Source organism: Chelonia mydas, chromosome 5, assembly GCF_015237465.2.
Source record: "Chelonia mydas isolate rCheMyd1 chromosome 5, rCheMyd1.pri.v2, whole genome shotgun sequence".
Lineage (NCBI taxonomy): Eukaryota > Metazoa > Chordata > Testudines > Cheloniidae > Chelonia > Chelonia mydas.
In genome coordinates, this window is record NC_051245.2 from 100,911,120 (window position 1) to 100,933,540 (window position 22,421).

General features: G+C 43.3%; 1 protein-coding gene across 3 annotated transcripts in view; it reads right to left on the reverse strand.

The window, feature by feature from the left end:
• Nucleotides 1-21,322, reverse strand: part of ERMP1 (endoplasmic reticulum metallopeptidase 1) — a 47,939-nt gene extending 26,617 nt beyond the window's left edge. The window contains exons 1-4 of one of the 3 annotated variants that reach the window (XM_037901899.2): nt 20,840-21,322; nt 18,076-18,377; nt 8,340-8,467; nt 6,895-7,000 (exon numbers count right to left, since the gene is read on the reverse strand). In XM_037901899.2, coding sequence (XP_037757827.1) covers nt 6,895-7,000; nt 8,340-8,467; nt 18,076-18,377; nt 20,840-21,126 — 823 coding nt within the window. In that variant the 5' untranslated portion in view covers nt 21,127-21,322. The remainder of the gene's footprint in view (nt 1-6,894; nt 7,001-8,339; nt 8,468-18,075; nt 18,378-20,839) is intronic. The other 2 variants (XM_043546225.1, XM_043546226.1) reach the window with 2 other exon arrangements.
• Nucleotides 21,323-22,421: the final 1,099 nt, after the last annotated feature.

The window sequence follows — 22,421 nt, forward strand, 5'->3', positions numbered from 1 at the left end:
CCTGACTCGTAGGGTTTTTCATGTCATTGTCCTTCATTCCAATCATCCTACTCCTTAGTGCATTCATTTACAAATAATTCTCTATACATCCAGCATAATGGAATATCATCAACTAAGAAGAGGTCATGAAAAATATGGGAAATTTCTCTATTTTTTAAATTTTAAATGTGTGACTTCATTTCCCTGATCACTTTTGTATTGTTTGGCCACAGGGTCTGAAGGGGCTAATTTCTATTATAAGACAGAGGGAAAACAATGTAGTGTCTGCATGTGCATCAGTAGGCATATTCATGATCAAGCAAGAACCATCAACATATAAATGGTGTTACTGTGGAGGTATAATGGAAGACCAACAGCCGACTTCAACTTTTAATGATTGCCAGCCAAGGAAGGCTGAACATGTGAAAGAAGTGTGACTGAAGCTTGAAACAAAGAACTGAGATGTTAGACTATAATAAGAATGCTGCTGTCCAGTGCAGTAGTGTGTGAAGCCCTGGATGTTTGGGCAAGACATGCACTCTATGCTGCAGCACACACATGTAGGTAGGCTTTGCTTTACCATTCTAAACTAAGGACCTAAATATTATATTTCTGTTGACTAATAAAGGATATCTTGTTTTGAAATGGCTGTCCTGTATTGCTGCAAACATTTGCTAGTTGCAGACCTCCCAAGACGGCAAGTCTCCAGTAGGGGTTTGAGCTCTTTGGGACTGCTGAAGGAGCCATGGTGAGAAAAAGAGGTGTTGAAGCCAGGGACCCAGTCTTGGAGTAGCTCAGTGGCAGGGCTGTCCCCTGTAAAAAGGGGAAGCCTAGGGAAAAGACAACTACACTCCCAGAGACACTATATAAAGGTTGCTTGGAGGCATAGAGTGCTTTGTGGATCCATGACACATGGTTATCAATTTTATTGTAAATCCTTCTCTGATCTAATAATTTCCTAAGGGAAATTTATATGCTTTTATGACCTTCTTATTTTTAAACTAAAATGCTTCCCATGACAGGCAACCCGCCTTAATCATAACTATATCAGTGATTAGATACAATGGTTATAGGTTCAACATAAAACAGTAAGGTAGTTCTTGTTTAGATTACTGCACGTCTCCAGTTCACAATGCTCAAATCCTATTTTCCCATGCAACAAACACTAATCTCAGTGTTTAAAAACAAGTTAAAGCCCGTTCATCGTGAGAGATTAAAGTCAATCTCAAATAAACTGTTTGAGAACTGTGAGGATTTAACATAAGATTGCTACTGTCATTCAGTAAATCTCTTAAAACATTACTATACAAAAGATTCAAGTAGTACACAAGTCTTTACCTGTGACAATATTATGAACAAGGATTTTTAAAATTGCACTCATTGCATGTTTAATTTATTTTTCACTATTTAAACCATTTTTACTTTTTATACTTTGTTCAGTTTGAACACTGAAAATAAACTCGCATGGTGTCCTATGTTTTAGCAAAGCACCTAGCCCATTTTAGCCCCGCACTGGGCACAGCCTAGGAAGGAAGTCAGCCAAGGTGGCTTTAAACCTAGGGTTGCCAATACTCCAGGATTGTCCTGGAGTCCCCAGGAATTAAAGATTATATCATGTGATGAAACCTCAAAGAATAAGTCCAACCAATACTGGCTCCCCTATTTAAACCATATTTACACCCCACCCCTATCTTGATGCCAGTTCTGCACCATGCAGATCCCAACATGGATTTGAGCATCCTCAGGGGCTGGCTCCATAGGCCAGGAGCCACTATCATGGCTCTACGTCACATTAGGTTTCCCCAGGCAAGGGGGATTCTTCAATGGCAGGTTTACAGATTCTTCACTCCATCAGAACAGCATATAGCAGACAGAGGTATTAGGGAATTTAGCACTGTGGTCCCTACCACAACTTAAAAAAATCTCTCACTTGATTACAATCAGTTTCATTTTCTGACTCTTGTGCAATAGCACAGTGATGCAGTGTTTGACCTACACATTCTTCTGGAGAGGTTTTAATCCAAGGTGAAAGGATGGTTTGATTAAGGTTTTACAAAAGCCTCCTCCTGCCCCAAAACCAAAATCCTTCCTAATCTGGGCCTAAAATTAACACACAGTCTCTTTATATAATTTTTAAATCTAAGTAACTCTTTAGGACATATTGTTGATCAATAACCATTTATGTGGCAGAAGCACATAGGACCCTAAATTAATTTGGACCCCACGGTGCCAGTCACTGTACAAAAATGACAGTTCCCACCCCAATCCACCTACAAGATTTTTTTTTTTTAAAAGGTATCACAGGCAGAGGAGACAAATAAGTGGGCTAAGATGGGGAAGACAGGATAACAGATAAACATAACATGAGCACAATTAGCCATTTAGTAGCAGTGACTACAGCTCACCACTTTCCTAGCCATTATCAGGCTGTAATTTATTGTATGCATTACATAAGAGGCAAGTTTTGAGGACAAGGTGGCAAGCCGCTTTATAGATTTTGACTCCGAGCTTCCCCCCCCATGAGGTGAAGCATGAGAGAAAACCTGAAAGTGCTCACAGAGTCAGGAAATCCAGGCTGGCATCATGGGCAGAGTGGTGCCAAGAGATGACCTTGTGATAACAACCTGGCTAAGTAAGTTGGGGGAAAGTTGTGGAGAACTTTGAAAGTAAGGACAATATGTTTTTGCTTGATGCACTGGAAGAGGAGATGCCAATCAAGGGACTTCAGATGGGGCTGACAGAGCAGTGAGCCAGGAAGGGTATCTTAGCAGCCACATTCTGAATAGATTTGAGTGGGGGAAGTTGCAGGCTTCAATGCCAGAGAGGTGGTATTAACAGTATTCATGGCAGATGATGATCATGGCATGGAGTTTTAGCAGTGTGAGCAAGGAGGAAATGTAGGATCTTGGAGATGCTGTACAGGAAGAAGCAGCAAGGTTTAGACATCTGTGGCTCAGAGGAGAGGGCTCAGTCAAAGAAGATGCCAAGATTACAGGCTTCAGAGACAGAGAAAAGATGATTGTGTAGTTCACTGCGATAAAGAAACAGGAGAGAGAGAAGGGCTTAGGAGAAGTTCAAGAATTCACTGAAACAGACATGCTTTTTCTGCTCTTCCCCTCAATCAGCTGTTTAAAGCAGTTACAAATTTGATTAAATTTTTTTTTTTATTTTAAATCTACATACTGTTAGGATATAGATATTCAGGCCTGTCTGTAAAGGCCTGTACTCTAAGAATTTAGGTGTATTCTTATCACTTGGCTAGTTATAGAGGTATAAAAGAAAGAATCAAAATCACTGTCTGCTGGTGTAAAAGCCTTCTCTCACTGTGACAGTCTGAGGCTCTGTGCTTAGGCTAAGGCCTTTGGCTAAGCAGCAGAGGCAGCCATCAGCTGGGAAGCGACCGGTCACATCCTCACATTCCAAACTAGTCACTTTGAAAGAAGGTGCTATTGAGCTGTTAGGAATACAATCCTGTCCTGATAGTGCCTATTACCTCCAGAGAAAGGGAAGTGCCTAGAAAATGTAAAAGGAAACTTACTTTGATAGCATCCTGTCTGGCAAGAACTCACTTATCAATAGTAGGATGTGAAATCCTCACTTCTGTATTGTTTTGTCATTATAGTTCCCACTTTGCTATTGAATTATTTGAGCATAAGCTTTCGTGAGCTACAGCTCACTTCATCGGATGCTGTAGCTCACGAAAGCTTATGCTCAAATAAATTGGTTAGTCTCTAAGGTGCCACACGTACTCCTTTTCTTTTTGCGAATACAGACTAACACGGCTGTTACTCTGAAACCTGTCACTTTGCTATTGTTTGTCTGTATAATCTCTGTCTGGTTCTGTGATTGTTCCTGTCTGCTGTATAATTAATTTCACTGGGTGTAAACTAATTAAGGTGGTGCGATATAATTGGTTACATAATCATGTTACACTATGTTAGGATTGGTTAGTTAAATTTCAGGAAAATGACTGGTTAAGGTATAGCTAAGCTGAACTCAAGTTTTATTATATAGTCTGCAGTCAATCAGGAAGTGAGGGGGGTGGGGGATATGGGAACAGGGCATGGGGGGTAAGGAAATTGGAATCATGTTTTGCTAAAGGGGGAAATGGGAACAGGGAATGGGAGTGGGGAAACTGGAATCATGTTTGGCTAAGGGCAGGAATGGGAACAGGGACACAGGTGGAAGGCTCTGTGGTGTCAGAGCTGGGAAGGAGGATACTAAGGAAGAAAACTGGAATCATGCTTGCTGGAAGTTCACCCCAATAAACATCGAATTGTTTGCACCTTTGGACTTTGGGTATTGTTGCTCTCTGTTCATGCGAGAAGGACCAGGGAAGTAAGTGGGTGAAGGAATAAGCCCCCTAACACTTACCACTGACTTTGTGCTACAAACTGTTAGCAACATAGCAACACGTACTGGAAACAGTCAATACCATCGTAAATAGTCACCACTTATTGAAATCCCATGTCATTGTTAATTGAAGAGCCCTGTCAGATCATTCAATCCATCTCTTTCACGTCCAATCAGTTCTGTTCCCTACAGAACAGTCTCAACAGCCATATCTTGCTTGCATTGAAGTCAGTTAGAGTGTTACCATTAGGTTCTACTGGAGGACTGAGAACTAATTTAACGTTTGAATATTTACAGTGACAGGAGCACTTCACTCTCCTTAGAAGTAACATAACAGGGTGAACTAGTGGCACAATAGCACAAGGTTTTTCGAAATGTCCTTCTTGCTTCGTTTTAAAACTCCTTCCAGAAATGCCTCTCTCTGTCTCTCCAGATTAGACTAATAACCTTATACTGAAATCATGGCATTGGTTGTGACAATGGGCCCTCTTGGCTACTCCCAGCACACAGAGCACTTCTGCAGTGATTCACCTGGCTTTTTGCTTGTTGATCTTGTATATACTTTCCCCTTTAGTATAGAAGTTTGTTGATGCCAGCACTTCAGAAGATTAAATTAGTTTAAACAACAGCAACACGTTTTAAATGCTGTGTTGAACATCACTATTATCAAAGGATTAGATTAAGTTAAGCATTTTTTCAAGAACCACATCATTAAATGCATTTATTATCAATTTAATACCTAGAAAGGGAGTAAAAGACATAAATTGTTTGAAAATGCATAACAAAGTAAATCACTTCCCCCTAAAGGGAGTACTTCTTACTTCATCCCAAGGGTAGTAATATATAGCCTTCATTTAGTACTTTAGATCTTTAAAGCAATGTATAAACCAAATCCCCAAAACTCTTGAGGAGGTATTAGCAGTATTAGTCTCCCACTTCACTGATTGGGAAATAGATTAAGTAATATGGTGATGATGACATAGTGAGTCACTGGTAAAGCTGGGAACAGTTCTCAGACATTCCTGACTTCCTGTCTCAGATTCATTACTCTACCCCAGTGGTCCTCAACCACAGGTACCTATACCCCTGGGAGGTATGCAGAGGTCTTCCAGAGGGTACATCAACTCATCTAGATATTTGCGTAGTTTTACAACAGGCTACATGAAAAGCACTAGCGAAGTCAGTACAAACTAAAATTTCATACAGACAATGACTCGTTTATACTGCTCTATATACTACACAGAAATGTAAGTACAATATTTATATTCCAATTGATTTTATATTTATATGGTAAAAATGAGAAAGTAAGCAATTTTTCAGTAGTAGTGTTCTGTAACACTTTTGTATTTTTGCCTGATTTTGTAAACAAGTAGTTATTAAGTGAGGAAACTTTGGGGTACACACGACAAAGCAGACTTCTGAAAGGGGTACAGTGGTCTGGAGAGGTTGAGAACTTCTGTTCCAACCAACACTGAATTCAACAGCTCCTTTAATGTAATAACTGGATATACAGGAGTCATTTATAATGTGTATAGTCATTTAAATGACAATACAGTAACGTGGATTAATGCACTCAAGCACAGCAAGGCCTCTATTGTTCCTTAGGCAGATATTAAGCAATTTTTAGGAAAAATAAATGTCTCATATTTTAGAACTTTGTTTTTACTGTCTCCTTTCCAATGCTTTGGAACCCCTCCTCCCCACTACCTAAGGATATGTTTGGGAGACTCCTCAGCTCCCACATTATTCCTCCAGCAATGTGTCAAATTCATTGTTTTGAAAAACTCTCTACTGAAGTTTTCCATAGAAGCAATAAATAAACTGGAGCAGCAGAGAGAAATCTGCAGCCCAACCAGGATACAACAGAAGTTTATCACCAGCCCATTTATATTTCTGCAGAGTTGTGGTCAGCAGAAAGCTCTGCTTCCAACAGAAAAAACAAAATGCACTCATTTAAGGTGTTAGGAAGTACAGCAGCAGGATTATCCACCATTCCACTGATCTGTTTTGTACCAACTACTTCAACATAAAATGGAACTACAACTGCTGCACTTAAAGCTCCAGCTGTGCTGCAGAGGATTTCCTGCCTGAATGGTGAATTTCACTGCATAAAAGAGAGTTGTTGTTTTTTAAAAGGAGTTAGGTGGAATTTTAAAGGATCCCAAAGTGTATTTTATGGTTAAAAATTTAAGGTTGACAGATGAGAGCCAGGAAACCAAGATTAAGGCCAATATTTCATTTTAAATTCATTATGGAAAAAAGTACCAAAAAATTGGCATTAAGAAGACATGTTGCCTCACTGTCTTCACAATGACTTTGTCTCTGCTTGTGCCAAAGCCTTAGGGTAATTAAACCTGTTCAATAGTTTGTTATCTGCAAGGTAAGGATCTGATGGGGAGTCTGCATGGTGTGAAATTTATTCTCATCGACCTCATGGGCTATTTTCAATATTCTTTAAGAAGTTTGTTTCTAATAAGAAAACTTTAGTTTTTTTGTTTTTTGTTCTAAATAAAACACAACCAACTCATGTGTACAAGTGGGAAATGTAATGCATGATCATACCTGTCTGAAATACAAGTTCTTTCCCTCCTACACCTGCTGCCTCCAGGTTAATAAATGCTCTAATCGACTTGGCCCAGCGGTGTTGTGTAATGAAGCCATGACTAGCCTTGACAGGAAGCAAAGAAGATATAGGTCAAATATCTTTAAGAAAAAGCCTAGAGATTATTTGCCATCAGAGGCACCTGAATTCAGATTTTGACAGGGGAACGATCACAGGTGCACTGCAGGTGAAGCCAGAAGTTTACTTGAGGGCACAGAGAAGAGGAGCCATCAACATAACAAAATTCACTCATCTGCGTCCATGACACCACCACCATGTCTCCTCTTTCTTCATGCCCTCAAAAACCCTTATGTTCACACTCATTGTTTGGTGTCCAATCCAAATATTTAATATGTATGTTATTACATACTAGAGAGTCTAATCAGCTAGGCCCTTTAGAAACACAGACACACAGTGTTTGTCTCAAAAAGCTTACATGCCTACAAACAATAGTTTAGCATAGTTAGGGTGTTTAGAATCTAATTGTTTTTGTAATAACAACAAAACAAAACATATTTAGGTAATTACTATGATGATCAGGAATGCAACAGGTTCCCTACTATGGCCTACTAACCAAATTGTTCTCCCTGAATTATGAATGAAGAACCACATTACAATACAGACTTCCATAACAGTACACTAGTATGGTTAAACTTGTAGTATAAATGTAAACTGAGTACTAAAACCACTTTATACTTCCAGAATGATGTAAAAAAAAGTGACCTTAATCTACGTGAGAATCATGCCTGTAGAGTAGATGACCCTTTAGAGTTACAAGGTCTGTTAACTTTCACTGACAGAAAGTTATACAGCATTAAAATACTTTTTCAGGGGAGGGTAAAGGAGGAAACAAATGTCTATAACATCAGATTGTGACTTGCCAACTGTCACAAAAAACTTTAAAGCAAACAAAATAATCAATTTGCACTTCTGTAACATCTGTCATAGGAAATCAAAACATTTACAAATATTAAGTCTGGGAGTTAAGTATTTCACCCATCTGAAAACAAGTGTAAATGATGCACAGAGAATTGACTTTTTTTTTTTTTTTTTAAACTCAACATCACACAGGTGAGAGGTAGAGCTGGGAGTAGAACCCAAGAGTCAAGATTCTCAGTCCTCTGAGCTGAGCAACACATGATGCTGCATCTTACTTGCAACACTTAGGAACCTGCTCATTAAAGAAACATTGTGAACATTCATAATTCAGGTTAAATTAACTTTATAAATAGCATTAATTATAATTATCCTCAGATAACTGAAAAGCCGATTAACACCTGTAACGGACATTTAGACTTGCAAAATACAAGTCATACCTATAATTACTATTTCCTTTGTCAATCATCTTTAATTCAGGGTTCTGATCATGCATGTTTTATAAATCTGGCATACTAATTAATCTTACCTGCAAGATATTTTCTTCTGCACCGTTGAAAAGGAATATGACAGCATGTTGCAAGGGATCAGATGACTTTGAGAGAGTGTTCAGTATTTCAAGCATCACTGAGCAACTAACAGCATCATCACTGGCACCTTAATAAGGGGAACAGAGCAGCTAATGTGAGATTTTTAACATGGTTAAGACCTGTGCCCTCAACTTGACCCTTTACTACTCAAACATATTTAAAGAGTACATTATCCATCTCATTTTTGAAAACCTAATATTGTTACAAGTGACAAGTTATAACACTACAAAGTTTTTAAAAATTGTAATATTCCTCAGTAATTTTATTCTGACTATACGCAATGTGCAAACAAATGAAGTTTCAGTGTTTGCCCCTGCATAATCCGTTTCCTGTATTTGTACAAGTCTCTTACAGCAATAGATAAGAAAAAAACATTTAAAAGCAAAAACTGCCAACTAGACTCAGGGAGAGATGTAGTATTTAAGATTAAAAAAAAATTAGTTAAAAGTAAACTGAACAGATTTAAAGTCAAGTGTGTTCCTTTAATATTTATGTTGTGATATTTTCATAATAAATTATATTAGTTGTGCCTGCAGTGATATTAGATAAATCGATGCAAAAAATAGTGCTAGAGGAAACAGTGTAAAATGGTTTTAAAATACTGGACCAAATATTCATTCTTCTCTTAAAATAAAAAGTAGTTTCAAATATTATTTTAAAAACACTTGTGTAATAATCCAGCTTCTGGTGAGAGTTAGCTTTTGGCATGTCACCACGCTGCACAAGTAACCTTTAAGTCTATGGGTTGTTTATCTGTAATTATTACACGAACAAACATGGACATAGAGCAGTGGTTCCCAAACTCAGGTTCACGAAATGTATCAGGGGGTTCTCAGAAAAAAAATCTGTAATGGCGGACAGAGCCTCCCTAGGGACCCCAGGCGCAGGGCCGGCAGCCCAAGCCCCGTGGAGCCAGCAGCCAGGACCCCGGGCGCGCAGGCGGCAGCTGGGACAGGGGAAGTTGAGCGGCATGAGGAGCAGAGTGGGAACGGGAGCCGCGCTGTACCTGGGGGTGGGGGGACCGTCCAGGCTAATTTGTCCCTGGCCCCGAACCCCTCTGATGGCGGAGAAAAAGTATTTGTGCGCCAAATCAGCCAGAACCAAGGTCATTGTACCCAATGTGGCGGTAACGACTCTCAATTAGTCCATACTCAGTCATTCTCTGTAGTGTGCCATTTTGCTCCAATGAGACGTGAGTGAATATTCTCATTTTCTAGTTTGTTCATTTGTTAGTGTTCTCAGTGCGTTATTTTTATCTGAACACCCAATATGGACAAGTGGCTGAAAACGGAAAGTGTAAAGACATGAGAAAATGAACGTTCGACATCAGCTAGCGTTTCATCAAGTCCAAAGTGTGGAAAATGTCAGTGATCATGATGGTCCTGGAAAGTTGCTTATGAAGAAAAGAAAATATGACGACGATTATATAAAATATGGGTTTACATGCACTGGTGATCAAAGGTGTCCAAAACCACAGTGCGTAATTTTTGGTGATGTTCTAGCAAACAGCAGCCTCAAACCTTCTCTACTTTGGCACCACTTAGAACCTAGGCACCCCCCACAACTCAACAAGCCTGTTGATTTTTTCAAGCAAAAATTAACCAAGTGGAAAAGTGACATGTTTTGTACCCAAAGCAAGTACTGCTAATGAAAATGCACGTGAAGCGTCATATCAAATGAGCTACCGAGTAGCAAAAGCATCAGAAGCCCATAACATAGCAGAGAGCTTGACTGGTCCATGTATAAAAGACAGTTCATTGCATGCTCAGAGAAAAGGCTGAAAAAGGATTGACGTAGTACCTTTGTCCAATAATACGTTGTCACGAAAAATTAATGTCATGTCAAGTAACGTAGAGACCACAATTGTACACAGAGTGACAAATAGTCCATATTATGTTATATAGTTGGATGAATCAACTGATGTTCCTAATCTATTTTGCTAGTGTTTGTACGTTATGTGAATGAAGGTATGGTTGAAGACGACTTGCTGTTTTGCCGACCATGGAAAGAACATACAACTGGAGAAGATATCTTCTGACTAATGCATATTTTCAAGAAAAGGAAATAGATTAGTCTCATTGCCTAGGCATTTGCACTGAGGGGCCACATCAATGAGGGATTTGTAGTTCGAACAAAAAAAGGCTACATCAAACGTCTCTTGGACTCATTGCAGTATCCAGAGACAAGCCCTCGCAGCAAAACGCATGGCTGAGGGACTGAAGGAAGTGCTGGACAATGCAGTGGTGAATTTAATAAAATCACGGAAAACAAATTGCAGAATATTTCACGTACTTTGTAAAAAACTGGATAATGTACACAATTGCCTGTTGTCCCATAGCAAAGTTAGATGGCTCTCGTGGCAAAATCCTTGTGTGCTTGTTTGAGCTTAGAACAGAAATCCTTCTTTTTTTCAACAGCCACCCTTTCCATCTCACCAGCTGTATGGCAAATCATGTCTGGCTCCAGAGCCTGGCTTACTTAGCAGACATTTTCTCAAGGATTAATGACCTAAATTTCTCTCTTCAAGGCCTCAACATAACAGTTTTCAACGTACAAGACCGAGCTGAATCCATGATAGAGAAGTTGCAGTTCTGGGAAAGGTGTTTGGAAAACAATTAACCTGAGCGTTTCAGTACTCTTCATGACTTCCTGGCAGAAGATAAACTTTAGTTGGATCACTGTACTAAAACCAATATAACTGCACACCTAAAAGGACTTTGCAAACGTTCAGGGAATACTTTCCAGCTACGTCAGGTAATAACGACTGGATTCGCAACCCCTCTGATGATACCACTTTCTCAACACATATATTGCGCCCTAAGGAAAAAGAGAAATTAATTGAGCTCTCCTGTGATTACGAACTACAAAGGAGTTTCAGAAGTCTGTCACTGATCAACTTTTGGCTGAGTTTAAGAAACAAGTACCCCCCTGCTGGCAGAAAAAGCTACTATAGTTTTGTTACCATTTTCAACAACATACTTATGCGAGAAAGCATTTTCCTTGTACGCACATCAGAAAACCAAATATAGCAGCAGACTCAGTGCCGAACCAGACCTGAGACTTTATCTTTCTCCAGTGGTTCCAGACATCCAAGAGCTATTCAGATCAAAGCAAGCGCATCCATTGCACTGAGGAGATTTAAACTCCTTATGAGAAATGGAAAGGGAGGTGGATATTTTTTGCTGTTTCTAAAATTAAATAGGCTGTTAGTGTTATTTTTTAAATTATTATGAAGAACAAGTTTTAAGCTTTGTTATAGTCGTGCGTTGTTTGCCTGGGCTGCTCAAGATCCGAATGTTTGTGGGAGGAACTCTTTATTTGAGCTGACTTCTTAATTACCTTCATGCTGATTCACATCTAGTACTCCTTGATGAAACTGTAGGAGCCTTTTCCTATAACAGGCTTTACTGAAGTGATATGAGCTCCTGTGACATTATGTGTGTAATTTAATATCTCATTGAAAGGTGACGGGGGGGGGGGGGGGGGGGGCAGAAAGAGTTAATTAACTCACAGACTGACCTGATCCATGGCCAAACTTTAGAGACTGGTTAGGAAGATATGTAAATGAACAGAGCTTTGAAATGCAGCCTGCATCATTAGAGATGGAAGGGTAGATGTTTGCTCAGGTCTTGTGCTGTAAACAAACAAGTCTTGTCTATTGCTATAGCTTTGATTCAAAGATCAAAAAAAGGAATATTAACATTTAGGAAGACACTTGAGTGAAATAATATTCTTGTCAATATGTCTCTGAAGGTTCTGGTAACCTGTAGCTGAACTGTTTAATGGATAAATTACCCTGTACTAATTGCCACGATGTTTAGGAGAAGGAAAGTTAAGCCTATTGTTTTCTCAGGCCAAAAGGCTGCTGGAAATGTATAAAGACCTTGGGACATGATCCTTCTTCATCTTAGCTCTGCTTTGGGTTTCAAGAGGGGCAACCTTAAGCCATAAGGATTGAGATCCCCAGCCACTGACTGGAGTCACCCTGAATATGGATATTGGACTATAACCTATGGACTATTTCTAAAAGGACTTTTGGCAACTACAAGCTCATCTCTGCTATATATCTGAGCCTCAAGAATTGAATTCAAGTCTGTACGTATATTTATCTTTTAACCAAAACTCTTCTCTTTTTTAATAAATTTTAGCTTAGTTAATAAGAATTGGCTATAAGTGTGTATTCTGGGTAAGATCTAAGTTATAATTGGACCTGGGTGTGTGGCTGATCCTTTGGGATTGGAAGAACCTTTTCTATGATGAGAAGATTTTCAGTAATCATCATCATATCTGACACGTGTGTCTGGATGGAGGCCTGAGGCTGGGCATTTTAAGGGAACAGCGTTGTTTGGACTTCTGAGTAACCAGTGAGGTAATACAGGAGCAGTTTTGTGCTGGCCTGGTAAATCTAAGTATTGGAATATCCACCAGCTGTTGGGGTTTGTCTGTCCCGCGTTGTTTGCAGTTCATCCTAATTGAGTAACTTCAGCTGGCTCCCACGGGTAGCATTGTTACAGCTACAAAAGTGAAATCTTGGAAGAGTATTGCCATTTTCATAACGTAATAATAGTGTGTAATAAGCATGTTGTAAAAATACCAAATTACTGCTTCAATAATTTATGCTTAGTAAGGGAGAAAAATCCCTGGAAATATTCATTTTTAGGAGGGGGGTTCACGAGATTTGGTATTTTCGTGAAAGGGGTCCGCGGGTTATTAAAGTTTGGGAACCACTGACATTGAGTGTGCTCTGTGTGAAAACTAATAAAAAGCCTCTTCACAGAAGTAAATCAAAGAGAATTCTGTAACATATTTATGCAGCAACATTTAAATAATTACATATAAAAACATACATTAAAACATTATTAGGGTTGCAAATTCAAGCACTCAAAAGTTATGAAATGCCAGAAATAAGGTTGCCTGTGAATATGCATTCATGGTCCTTAATTATATGCTACCTTTTCCATAGGGCCCCTGCCTCATTCAGTGTATAGGATGGACTATTTCCCCTTAATAAGGACCTAGTCAATATTTTATTGTCTCGTCATGGTTCAATATATGGCCACATCCACAGGAAGGAACTCCAGGAAGATGGGAGATTAGCATTTTCAAAGACCCACTGTCTTTCCTAATGGACCATCCAGGCTGATTGCATACTGTCTGGTGGGCGTTCCGCAAGTATGCACAGTTGCAATTGTTACATAGTCAATATTCCTAACTTCAGCTACAGAAATGATACATGCATACAAATTCGATAATTACATTCAGTAAATTATAACCTTTCAAATACCTCACATGACCCATCTTGCATAAAACATATCATAATATTTCTATGAAGAATATGGGGGCATAACATCACACTGGCATTTCCTAACTTTTTGAGTGTTAACTTTGCAATCTTAATCATGTTCTTTTAACATAGTTTGTGTGTGTGCAATTTCCTAGATTTTTTAGAAAAGCAAACTGAAAAAGCAGAAATTCTGTCGTATAGCATCATACTGACACACACATGGTTCCTCGGAACTGGGACCTCTAAATCTACTGCACAGACCTCTTCCCCTTGAGCTAATGGAGTGACTGCTAGCAGTGGTAGGTCGTCGTCGTCGTCTATGTGGACCAACAGTAGAGGCAGGTGAGACACACACTGCCACTGGTTTTCACAGGTATTTGTTGTCGACAAAGAAATAGCAAAGTTCTGGGATCTCAAGCTCCATTTCAGGTTCTGGAGGGTGTGTGCTTGAATGAACACAGACTTTTCTGCCCATTCCTTCCAAACTTGATCCTTCTGCTCCATCCCCTCCAACCTGTCCCTGTTATACCTCTTCCTCCTCCCCTCCCCCGAAACCTTGTCCCAGTCCCATTCTCCTTCACTACCCAAACACAGTCTCCTTGCCCTGCCAGTCCTAGTCTTTGTCCCCACTTCCGCATCTTGGCAGAGAAGGGAGACATCAGACAACACTTGCTCCTAATCCTAGTTTCACTGCCTGGGCTTCTCATCCAGTCTCAGTCTCCCTCTCACACACACACTCCTTGCTCCAATGTCCCCCTCACCCCAGCTCCTAGTCTGACCTCTGTGATCCACCTCTCTAGCTATCTGGCTCCCAGTCCCCCCTTACCTCCACATTTTCCTCCCCAGTTCTCCCCGCCTCCACTTTCCCAGACTCCTTGTCCCCATCTACTCCTTTCCCTCCCCCAGCTCCAGATTTCAGGTCAGCTTCCTACTCTATGCTGCCTTAGTGTCAGCAGGGAAGTCACAGAGCACAGGAGAGAGACAGGCTCCCTGATCTCAGGTCCAGTGCCTAGCCCTAACCATGCCCAGAGCAGCCTGCCATTAAAGGGAAAGCCCAGCTTCATGCCTGTACCCCTAGGCTGGAAGGAACATGCTCAGTCACTCTATGAGGATAGCACATGCACAGTCTGGTCCACACTAGGAGCTAAGACAGAATGGAACTATGCAGTTTCCCCCTCCACCAAGCCACTCCTCACAGCTGATTTAAGCACAGAATTGTGACATTTCCCAAGAATAACCACGGTTGTGAGGCATCTCGCTACCACCGCTCTTAGTGTGAGGAAGTCTTATCTGTGCAGCCATGTCTCAACTTCCTAACTCCACTGGCCACAAAAATACTCCCCACTCAGCCTAGACCAACTTTACTATCCCTCTGCAGGTCAGTGATAGGCACACTCCAATCCCTGAGCCCATAAGAAAGTCTGCAGAAAAGAATCATTACTTTTTCATAGACCTCATGTCCATCAGGACAGGGCTCCTTTTCTGGCAACCTTATTCACCTACTGATGGTCTATACTATTATGTTCACCACTTTTACAAGACTGAGAAATTTTGTACGAAGTATGCCTTGTGAGGTGGTATTTGAAAAGTCAGAATCTGCTGAATGTCATTATCCTGGCGAAATATGCGTAGCAACACTAGATGTGACATTAAGATTCTACTGTATGATTGTTACTGAAATACATAGTGACTCTGGATAGAGCCCACAAACCAGTTTTTTTGAGAGACAAAGACACACTGGCATGGAAAAACTATCACATGCTTAAGTGGCCATTCTGCAGCAGAGGGAAGGTGTGAATAAGAAACGTATATTGCATCATAAGAATGGTTCAAACCTCACATCCACAAAAGACTGCTTGTCGCCTGCACCCCAGCAGGGGTAGTCCTCATAGAGGGGAGGGGGGCATAAGAATGTGAGACAGTAGTCTCCAACTCACTTCTTCTCCAGTCTCTCTGCTCATGACATTAATGAATACCTGAAGGACACTGAACTAAGGGGGGGGGGGGGAGTCTCAGTCTGAACGAAAACCCAGCCTGTGAAATTTACTGCAGCATATGATGAGACAAAACCATCTGCTTTAAAGTTCACTTAGCTTGCATTTTACTTTTTTTTTTTAAACCAATCCTGAAATGTATGCATCACCACCAGTACTCACTTAAAATCTGTCTAAACTTATCTTATTGTTTTATCCTAACCAACATGTTTGGATTAGTATGGAAAACTCCATCAGGGATAACAAGGTTCGTGCATTATCATTTTCCTTTCATGAAGTGACGGACTTCCTATGAGCTTGTACTGTTCAGAAGGGTACCGAGCTATACAAGTCACATTTCTGGGGGGACAAGGCTGGGACGAGGAATCTGAAGGAGTTGCCCTGTATGTAATTCATGAGTGATAGGTCAGAGTGCTCAAGAATTTAGTTAGGAGTGAATTTGCATGCTGAAGGCTGTGTGAGCAGTCCAGGAGTGGATGTTCTGATAGCAATGCAGTGTAAATAGCACCCCAGTCTAGAGAACTAAGGGGACACAGCTGTTCAACAGTCCAGACTGTAGCCTGGGTAATGTCACATCCACCTTAGGTCTGGGAAAAATAATCTCACTTCCCAGAAGTCCCTGACAAGTAAGAGCACCATCCAGATGCACAAAAGCATCAGGTTTTCTGCCTACCAGATAAGCTTCTTCTGTTGTCCTTAGATAGGCTGAGTGAAACCAGGAACAGCAGCACTGAGCTGCCAATCTAAGAGGAAGCTCAGTGAGAATGTAGCGAAGAGGCAAGGAGAAAGAGCTAAGCAGAGCAAATGCAACTCAGTTGCCAGCAAGTGGGAAGGGTGATTGGCCTAGCAGGGAACAGCCAGATGAGTAATAACATGAGAGCAGAGGACCAGGAAGAAGTACACTGCAAAGCATCATCAGTAATCCCTTGATTCGAGGATGATTTCTACCACAGATTTACATATGAGTCCTGAGAGGACTCAGGAGTACGATCCTGGAACCACAGATCTGCTCGCAGTAGGCACAGACATTCTCTCGCTCTTTTTTCAGGTTCAAGGGCAGGGCACTTCTCCTCAAAGCAAGCTACTGCCTAATGTAGGATGTGGCGCCACTGAGGTCACTTGGTGGCTTGCTCCTCCCACCTTATGATGTCCACATCAATTGTCTTGAGATACGCTTTCAATGTGTCTTTGTAGCGTTTCCTCTGACCACCATGGTCATGCTAAACAGGCTTAAGGCCAACCCTCAGTTTGTAAGCATCATCTCTCAGTCCTCCGACTAGAGATCTGTGGTAACTAGTGAGAGAAGAGAATGGGTGGCAGTTTTTCCATAGACAGGAATCCTGATTCAACTGTAGTATCTCTTTGTCTGAAGGTATGAAATAGTTTAATTTTCCAGTCAACTCAGAGTAGGCTGTGTAGAAACTGTTAAAGAAACTTGCAAATTTAGCACCAGCAGAGACTGCAAGATGTTCCGATTTGATTTTAAGAGAGTGAATAGAGCTTGTAAGTTATAGTCTGCAGTCAGGTCTCTCAAAGTAAAACAAAAACTACTTTTGCCTGAAACAAGCAACAATTCATTTTGCGTGCTGAGCCACAGCAGACTTGGTAGTAAAATAGTAACTAGAGTTTGATTACATGCTGCTGCAAACAAAAGTTGATTTGATTTTAGGAGGGAACGGCCTCCACTTAGAAATTTTATAGCCCGTGCAATTGAAGCTTAGCTGCCACCAGGACCAAATCAATCATATTATCTAACACATTTGTATGAAGTACACATGCAGATTTTATTAATTAAAAATATAAAAAAATCTAGTACATCAAACCACCCTGTTGGAGTTGGATAACAAGGGTCAATTTGAATCAGCCGAAAGTAACATTGAAGGATCTGGGCCAAGTAAGTAAAATGCACAATACAGAGGAGTATGCAGAGGAATACGAGAAATTCAGATGTAAATACGCTTTCCAGAATTCACAGGCAGGAAAATACTCATGGTTTCATGTCAGAGACCAAGGGTGAAATCCTGGCCCCACTAACTGCAATGGGATCACAATTTCACCCTAAATGTTTTGTGCAATTTGTTGCAAGAATGAGATACTCTTTGATATGGCTAGTCCTCTTATAAGTGGACGTAAGCGACATTGTGTGTAGAAAAAAAACAGAACAAATTCCCTGCATGAAAAAACAGTTCTGTTGCTCATGTAACATGCATCACTTTGTCCACAAGCAGCTCCTATTACTATACTGCTGTAAAAAGCATCATAAAAAACACCAAAAGCTGTAACAAAACAGAAGCTGCTTACGCTTCATTACGAAAAACTTTTAGAAGCCAAAAAGATATAAGTTGTCATATTAAGACAACAAAAGTTCAACAAAGACAGGTAAATACATGTACCTACCTGGGGTATTTGGTACAGAGTCAAAGTGGCAATTGGATAGCACGGCATGCTTAGCTCCACTTCTGGGCTCCAGCTTAACCACAACATTAGTTATGTTCGCATAGTAACTGGTAAAGCCACCTAAGAAGTCAATGCTGAAGGAGCCTGTTGGCCTCTGTATATCTACAGAAATCTTGTGTGCATCACTGCTTTCTATTTCAATTGCCTTAATTTGTTTTAAGAGGTAGTTAACTGTGAGAATTTCATTTTCTGGACTTCCGACTGTCCTGGGACCAACTGCCGTTATGTTTTCAAGATATTCCCTACAAGAGATAAATTGAAAAATTAACAATGCAGATCTCTTGTAACAAATGCATTCAATATGCAACTTGGCCACAATCTGCACATTTTCAGATACCCTTCCACTCCATAAGCTAAACAGAAGAGGTTTAAATCACCTAGCACATACTGCAACTGACCACTGCTAAAATTCCTAATGGTATTAAGGTCAAAGATCTGGATACACAGCCTTTTGCTCAGTGCCATGTTGCCTATCAGAACCAGGGAGAAGTGTGACAGCACTGAACACCCCCTTTCTGTGTGACAATATGCCAATCCACTGATTTTATCTTTCAAAATAAGAATGTCAGCAGTGAAAATCTGCACAGAAAAAGCATGAAGGGAGAGCAGATTGCCAAGTAAATTCGTTGCTTTTTGATGCATATATATCACACATCCCGACCGCATCCTCCACAGGTCTGAACAAGCACATTCTTAGTAAGATTTACAATGAGCCAAATAATAGATTTATTTTACATTTATTTCAATTTGCTAACCACCTTTCCCAAACACAGAACAATTAAAATTTAAGATATACAACACTAAAAGAAATACACAATTTGATAACCCAAACATTAACACAATATTTATTCATCACAAAAATAAAACCCATGAGAATGCCAAAAGGAAACCATAGCTCTTAAATACTTAGCCCATTTTCTCCCCAGGGTATGTCTACACCACAAGTGAAGATGTTAGTACACGCAGCCATACCCATGCTAACTTTAATTTAGCTAACATGGGTAACAATAGTGTAGATATTGGGGCCAGGGCTAATAGCCAGAGTATGGCCATATCTACACTACCACTTATGTCAGCAAAATTTATGTTGCTCAGTGATGGGAAAGCACCATTTTTCTTCTGCATGGTAAAGTTTCAAAGCTGTATTAAGGCCACGTTCAGTTGTAAACTTTTAAAAGAACCCCGATGTTTTGTACAGAGTTAGGATCAGCCTCCATTACCAATGTGTTGTAATTCTGAGGTTCTACTGCAAGTCCAATTAGCTACACTCTGAAAACTCAGTGAAAGCATTTGGACTGCACAGGAGTCAGTGAGGGCAGAATCTTTATGATGGGGATGGGGATGATGTGCCAGATAGACATCACCTAGTTTGATTCTTAGTGTGTCTCTACACTGCAATTAAACAGCTGGCCCACTTGGCCAGTACCTGACCCAGTAGTGAGATGGGGAGGTCCGGGGGCAGGATTGGGGGGGGGGGTGTTATTTTGGAAGGATGTGGGGGGGCAGGATGGGGGGGACAGGGAGGCCACTGGTAGGGAAGGAGCGGGGGGTCAGGCCGCTGGGAGGGCCACATGCGCTGCCTGTACCTGGCCCAGGGAACGTCGAGGCACTGAGGGGAAGGGGGCAGGATGGGGAGGCGGGGGGCGCCAGGGGGAGGAGGATGGGGGTCGCAGGCACTGCCCGTACCTGGCCTGGGGAATGTCGAGGCGCTGAGGGGAAGGGGGCGGGATGGGGAGGTGGTAGACCTGGGGGGAGGAGGATGGGGGGGGGGGGGTCGCAGGCGCTGCCCGTACCTAGCCCGGGGAATGTCAAGGCACTGAGGGGAAGGGGGCTGGGTGGGGAGGCGCGGGGCACTGGGGAGGGGAAGGATGGGGGGGGGGTCGCAGACGCTGCCCGTACTTGGCCCAGCGAATGTCGAGGCGCTGAGAGGAAGAGGGCAGGATGGGGAGGCGAGAGATCGGGGGGGTGGGGGGGCAGGATGGGGGTTGCAAGCGCTGCCCGTACCTGGCCGGAAAACGTCAAGGCGCTGAGGGGAAGAGGGCGGGATGGGGGGATGAGGGGGGGGTCGCAGGCGCTGCCCGTACCTGGCCGGGGAATGTCGAGGCGCTGAGGGGAAGGGGGCGGGGTGGGGAGGCGGGGAGCGCTGGGGAGGGGAGGATGAGGGGGTCGCAGGCGCTGCCCGTACCTGGCCGGGGAATGTCGAGGCGCTGAGGAGAAGGGGGCGGGGAGGGGAGGCGGGGGGCGTTGGGGGGAGGAGGATGGGGGATGGTCGCAGGCGCTGCCCGTACCTGGCCGGGGAATGTCGAGGCGCTGAGGGGAAGGGGGCGGGGTGGGGAGGCGGGGGGCACTGGGGAGGGGAAGGATGGGGGCGGGGGGTCGCAGACGCTGCCCGTACTTGGCCCAGCGAATGTCGAGGCGCTGAGAGGAAGAGGGCAGGATGGGGAGGCGAGAGATCGGGGGGGGGGGGGGAGGATGGGGGTTGCAAGCGCTGCCCGTACCTGGCCGGGGAATGTCGAGGCGCTGAGGGGAAGGGGGCGGGGTGAGGAGGCGGGGGGCGCTGGGGGGAGGAGGATGGGGGATGGTCGCAGGCGCTGCCCGTACCTGGCCGGGGAATGTCGAGGCGCTGAGGAGAAGGGGGCGGGGTGCGGAGGCGGGGGGCGCTGGGGGGAGGAGGGTGGGGGATGGTCGCAGGCGCTGCCCGTACCTGGCCCGGGGGGCGCTGAAGTCCCGCGGCCCCGGCCGCCGCAGCAGCTGCCGCAGGGAGAGCTGCACCAGGGCCCGCAGTGCCAGCAGGTAGAGCAGCACGAGCAGCGCCCCCCGGGCCTCAGGAAGCAGCCGCCACCGGGAGCCGCCGGCGGGGCAGTCCCGCTTCTTCCCACCTGAGTCCTCTGCCCCGCGCCCCGGCAACGGCGGCTGCTGCGGGGCCCGGGGCTCCCGCTCTCCACCAGCGGCGCGGAGCCGCCTCACAGCCACCGCCGCGCCCCGCTCCATAGAGAGACCGAACCGGCACCGCCCGGCCGATTGCGCCGCAGCTGTTCTGCAAGGACGCTACGGGGTCGGAAACGGCTCAAACCTGCTCTGTGAGGGCCGCCCCACCTGGATTTCGCGGCGGGAGGGGGAGGCGCCGGCTTCCGAGGAGTCACATGGGGAGACGGCGGCAGCCATTTCCCCTTCCCCTGGAAACGGGGAAGATGCCCCGCGCCCCTGGGTGGCCGGACGCGAGAGACCGCGCGCTCCTGAGCCCTGCCTGTGAGGGCTCCCTGCTGACAGGAGCGCTAGAAAAGCAAAGGCTGCCTGTCCGCCAAAGAGTAAAGCACAGGGGTCTGTGTCTATGGAGCCCGTCGTAAACTAGGGTGAGAGGGGCCACTTTTCAGGCATGTTGGTCATTCATAACTTCAGCTGGAAGTTGAAAATGGTGAAGGCAATGGGAGATGCAGAGAATCAGCACCTCTGAAATTCAGCCCCTACCTGCCTCTTTGCACTAACCTCCTTCGAACTAACCTTGTTATCCCTAGCCTGATTCTTGCTTGCATATTTATACCTGCCTCTGGAAATTTCCACTACATGCATCCGACCAAGTGGGTATTCACCCACAAAAGCTTATGCTCCAATACATCTGTTAGTCTATAAGGTGCCACAGGACTCTTTGCAGCTTTTACAGATCCAGACTAACACAGCTACCCCTCTGATGCTCTGTGACTGGGTCCCTGGCTGACACTGATGTTTGGCTCTAGTAGAGCAGGACCACAACCGGGCAAGTCTCTCATAGTATAGAGCCCTAGCCTCTGCTGCACAACTCCCTTCCAGAACTGGTCCACCAGGCACCTTCACTAACTGTCTATTTAGCATACGGTAAAAGACTCTTCTCTTCCAATTAGCCTCTCCCTGACCATCTGGGGCCCTCTGTCATGTTTCTGGTGTCTCCTCTATTAGTACCAAATACCTTTTGTCAAATGGTTTGCCTTGATGGTCACTACTATTCCATCTTTGTCAGTTTCCTTGGCTCTGTTCTTTAACAGATTTTATTTCTTTTAGAGGTTTGCTACTTCATTTTAGTCTAAGATGCATTTGACCTGTGCAAGGCACCCTATTCCTGAATTAGTAAATAAATATGTAATCAATTGGTCCAAAGTTTGAAAGACCTGAATAAGCCCCTGAGGAAGAAATCTAAGCACCTCCATCTGCTTTCCTGCCTGCTTGTATGTTTTTCCATCTGAGTCATAGAATCAGCAGTTGTGACGCCTGGTGGCTAAACAAAGAGGCCTGAAAGAGAAGGGACAGGTTGA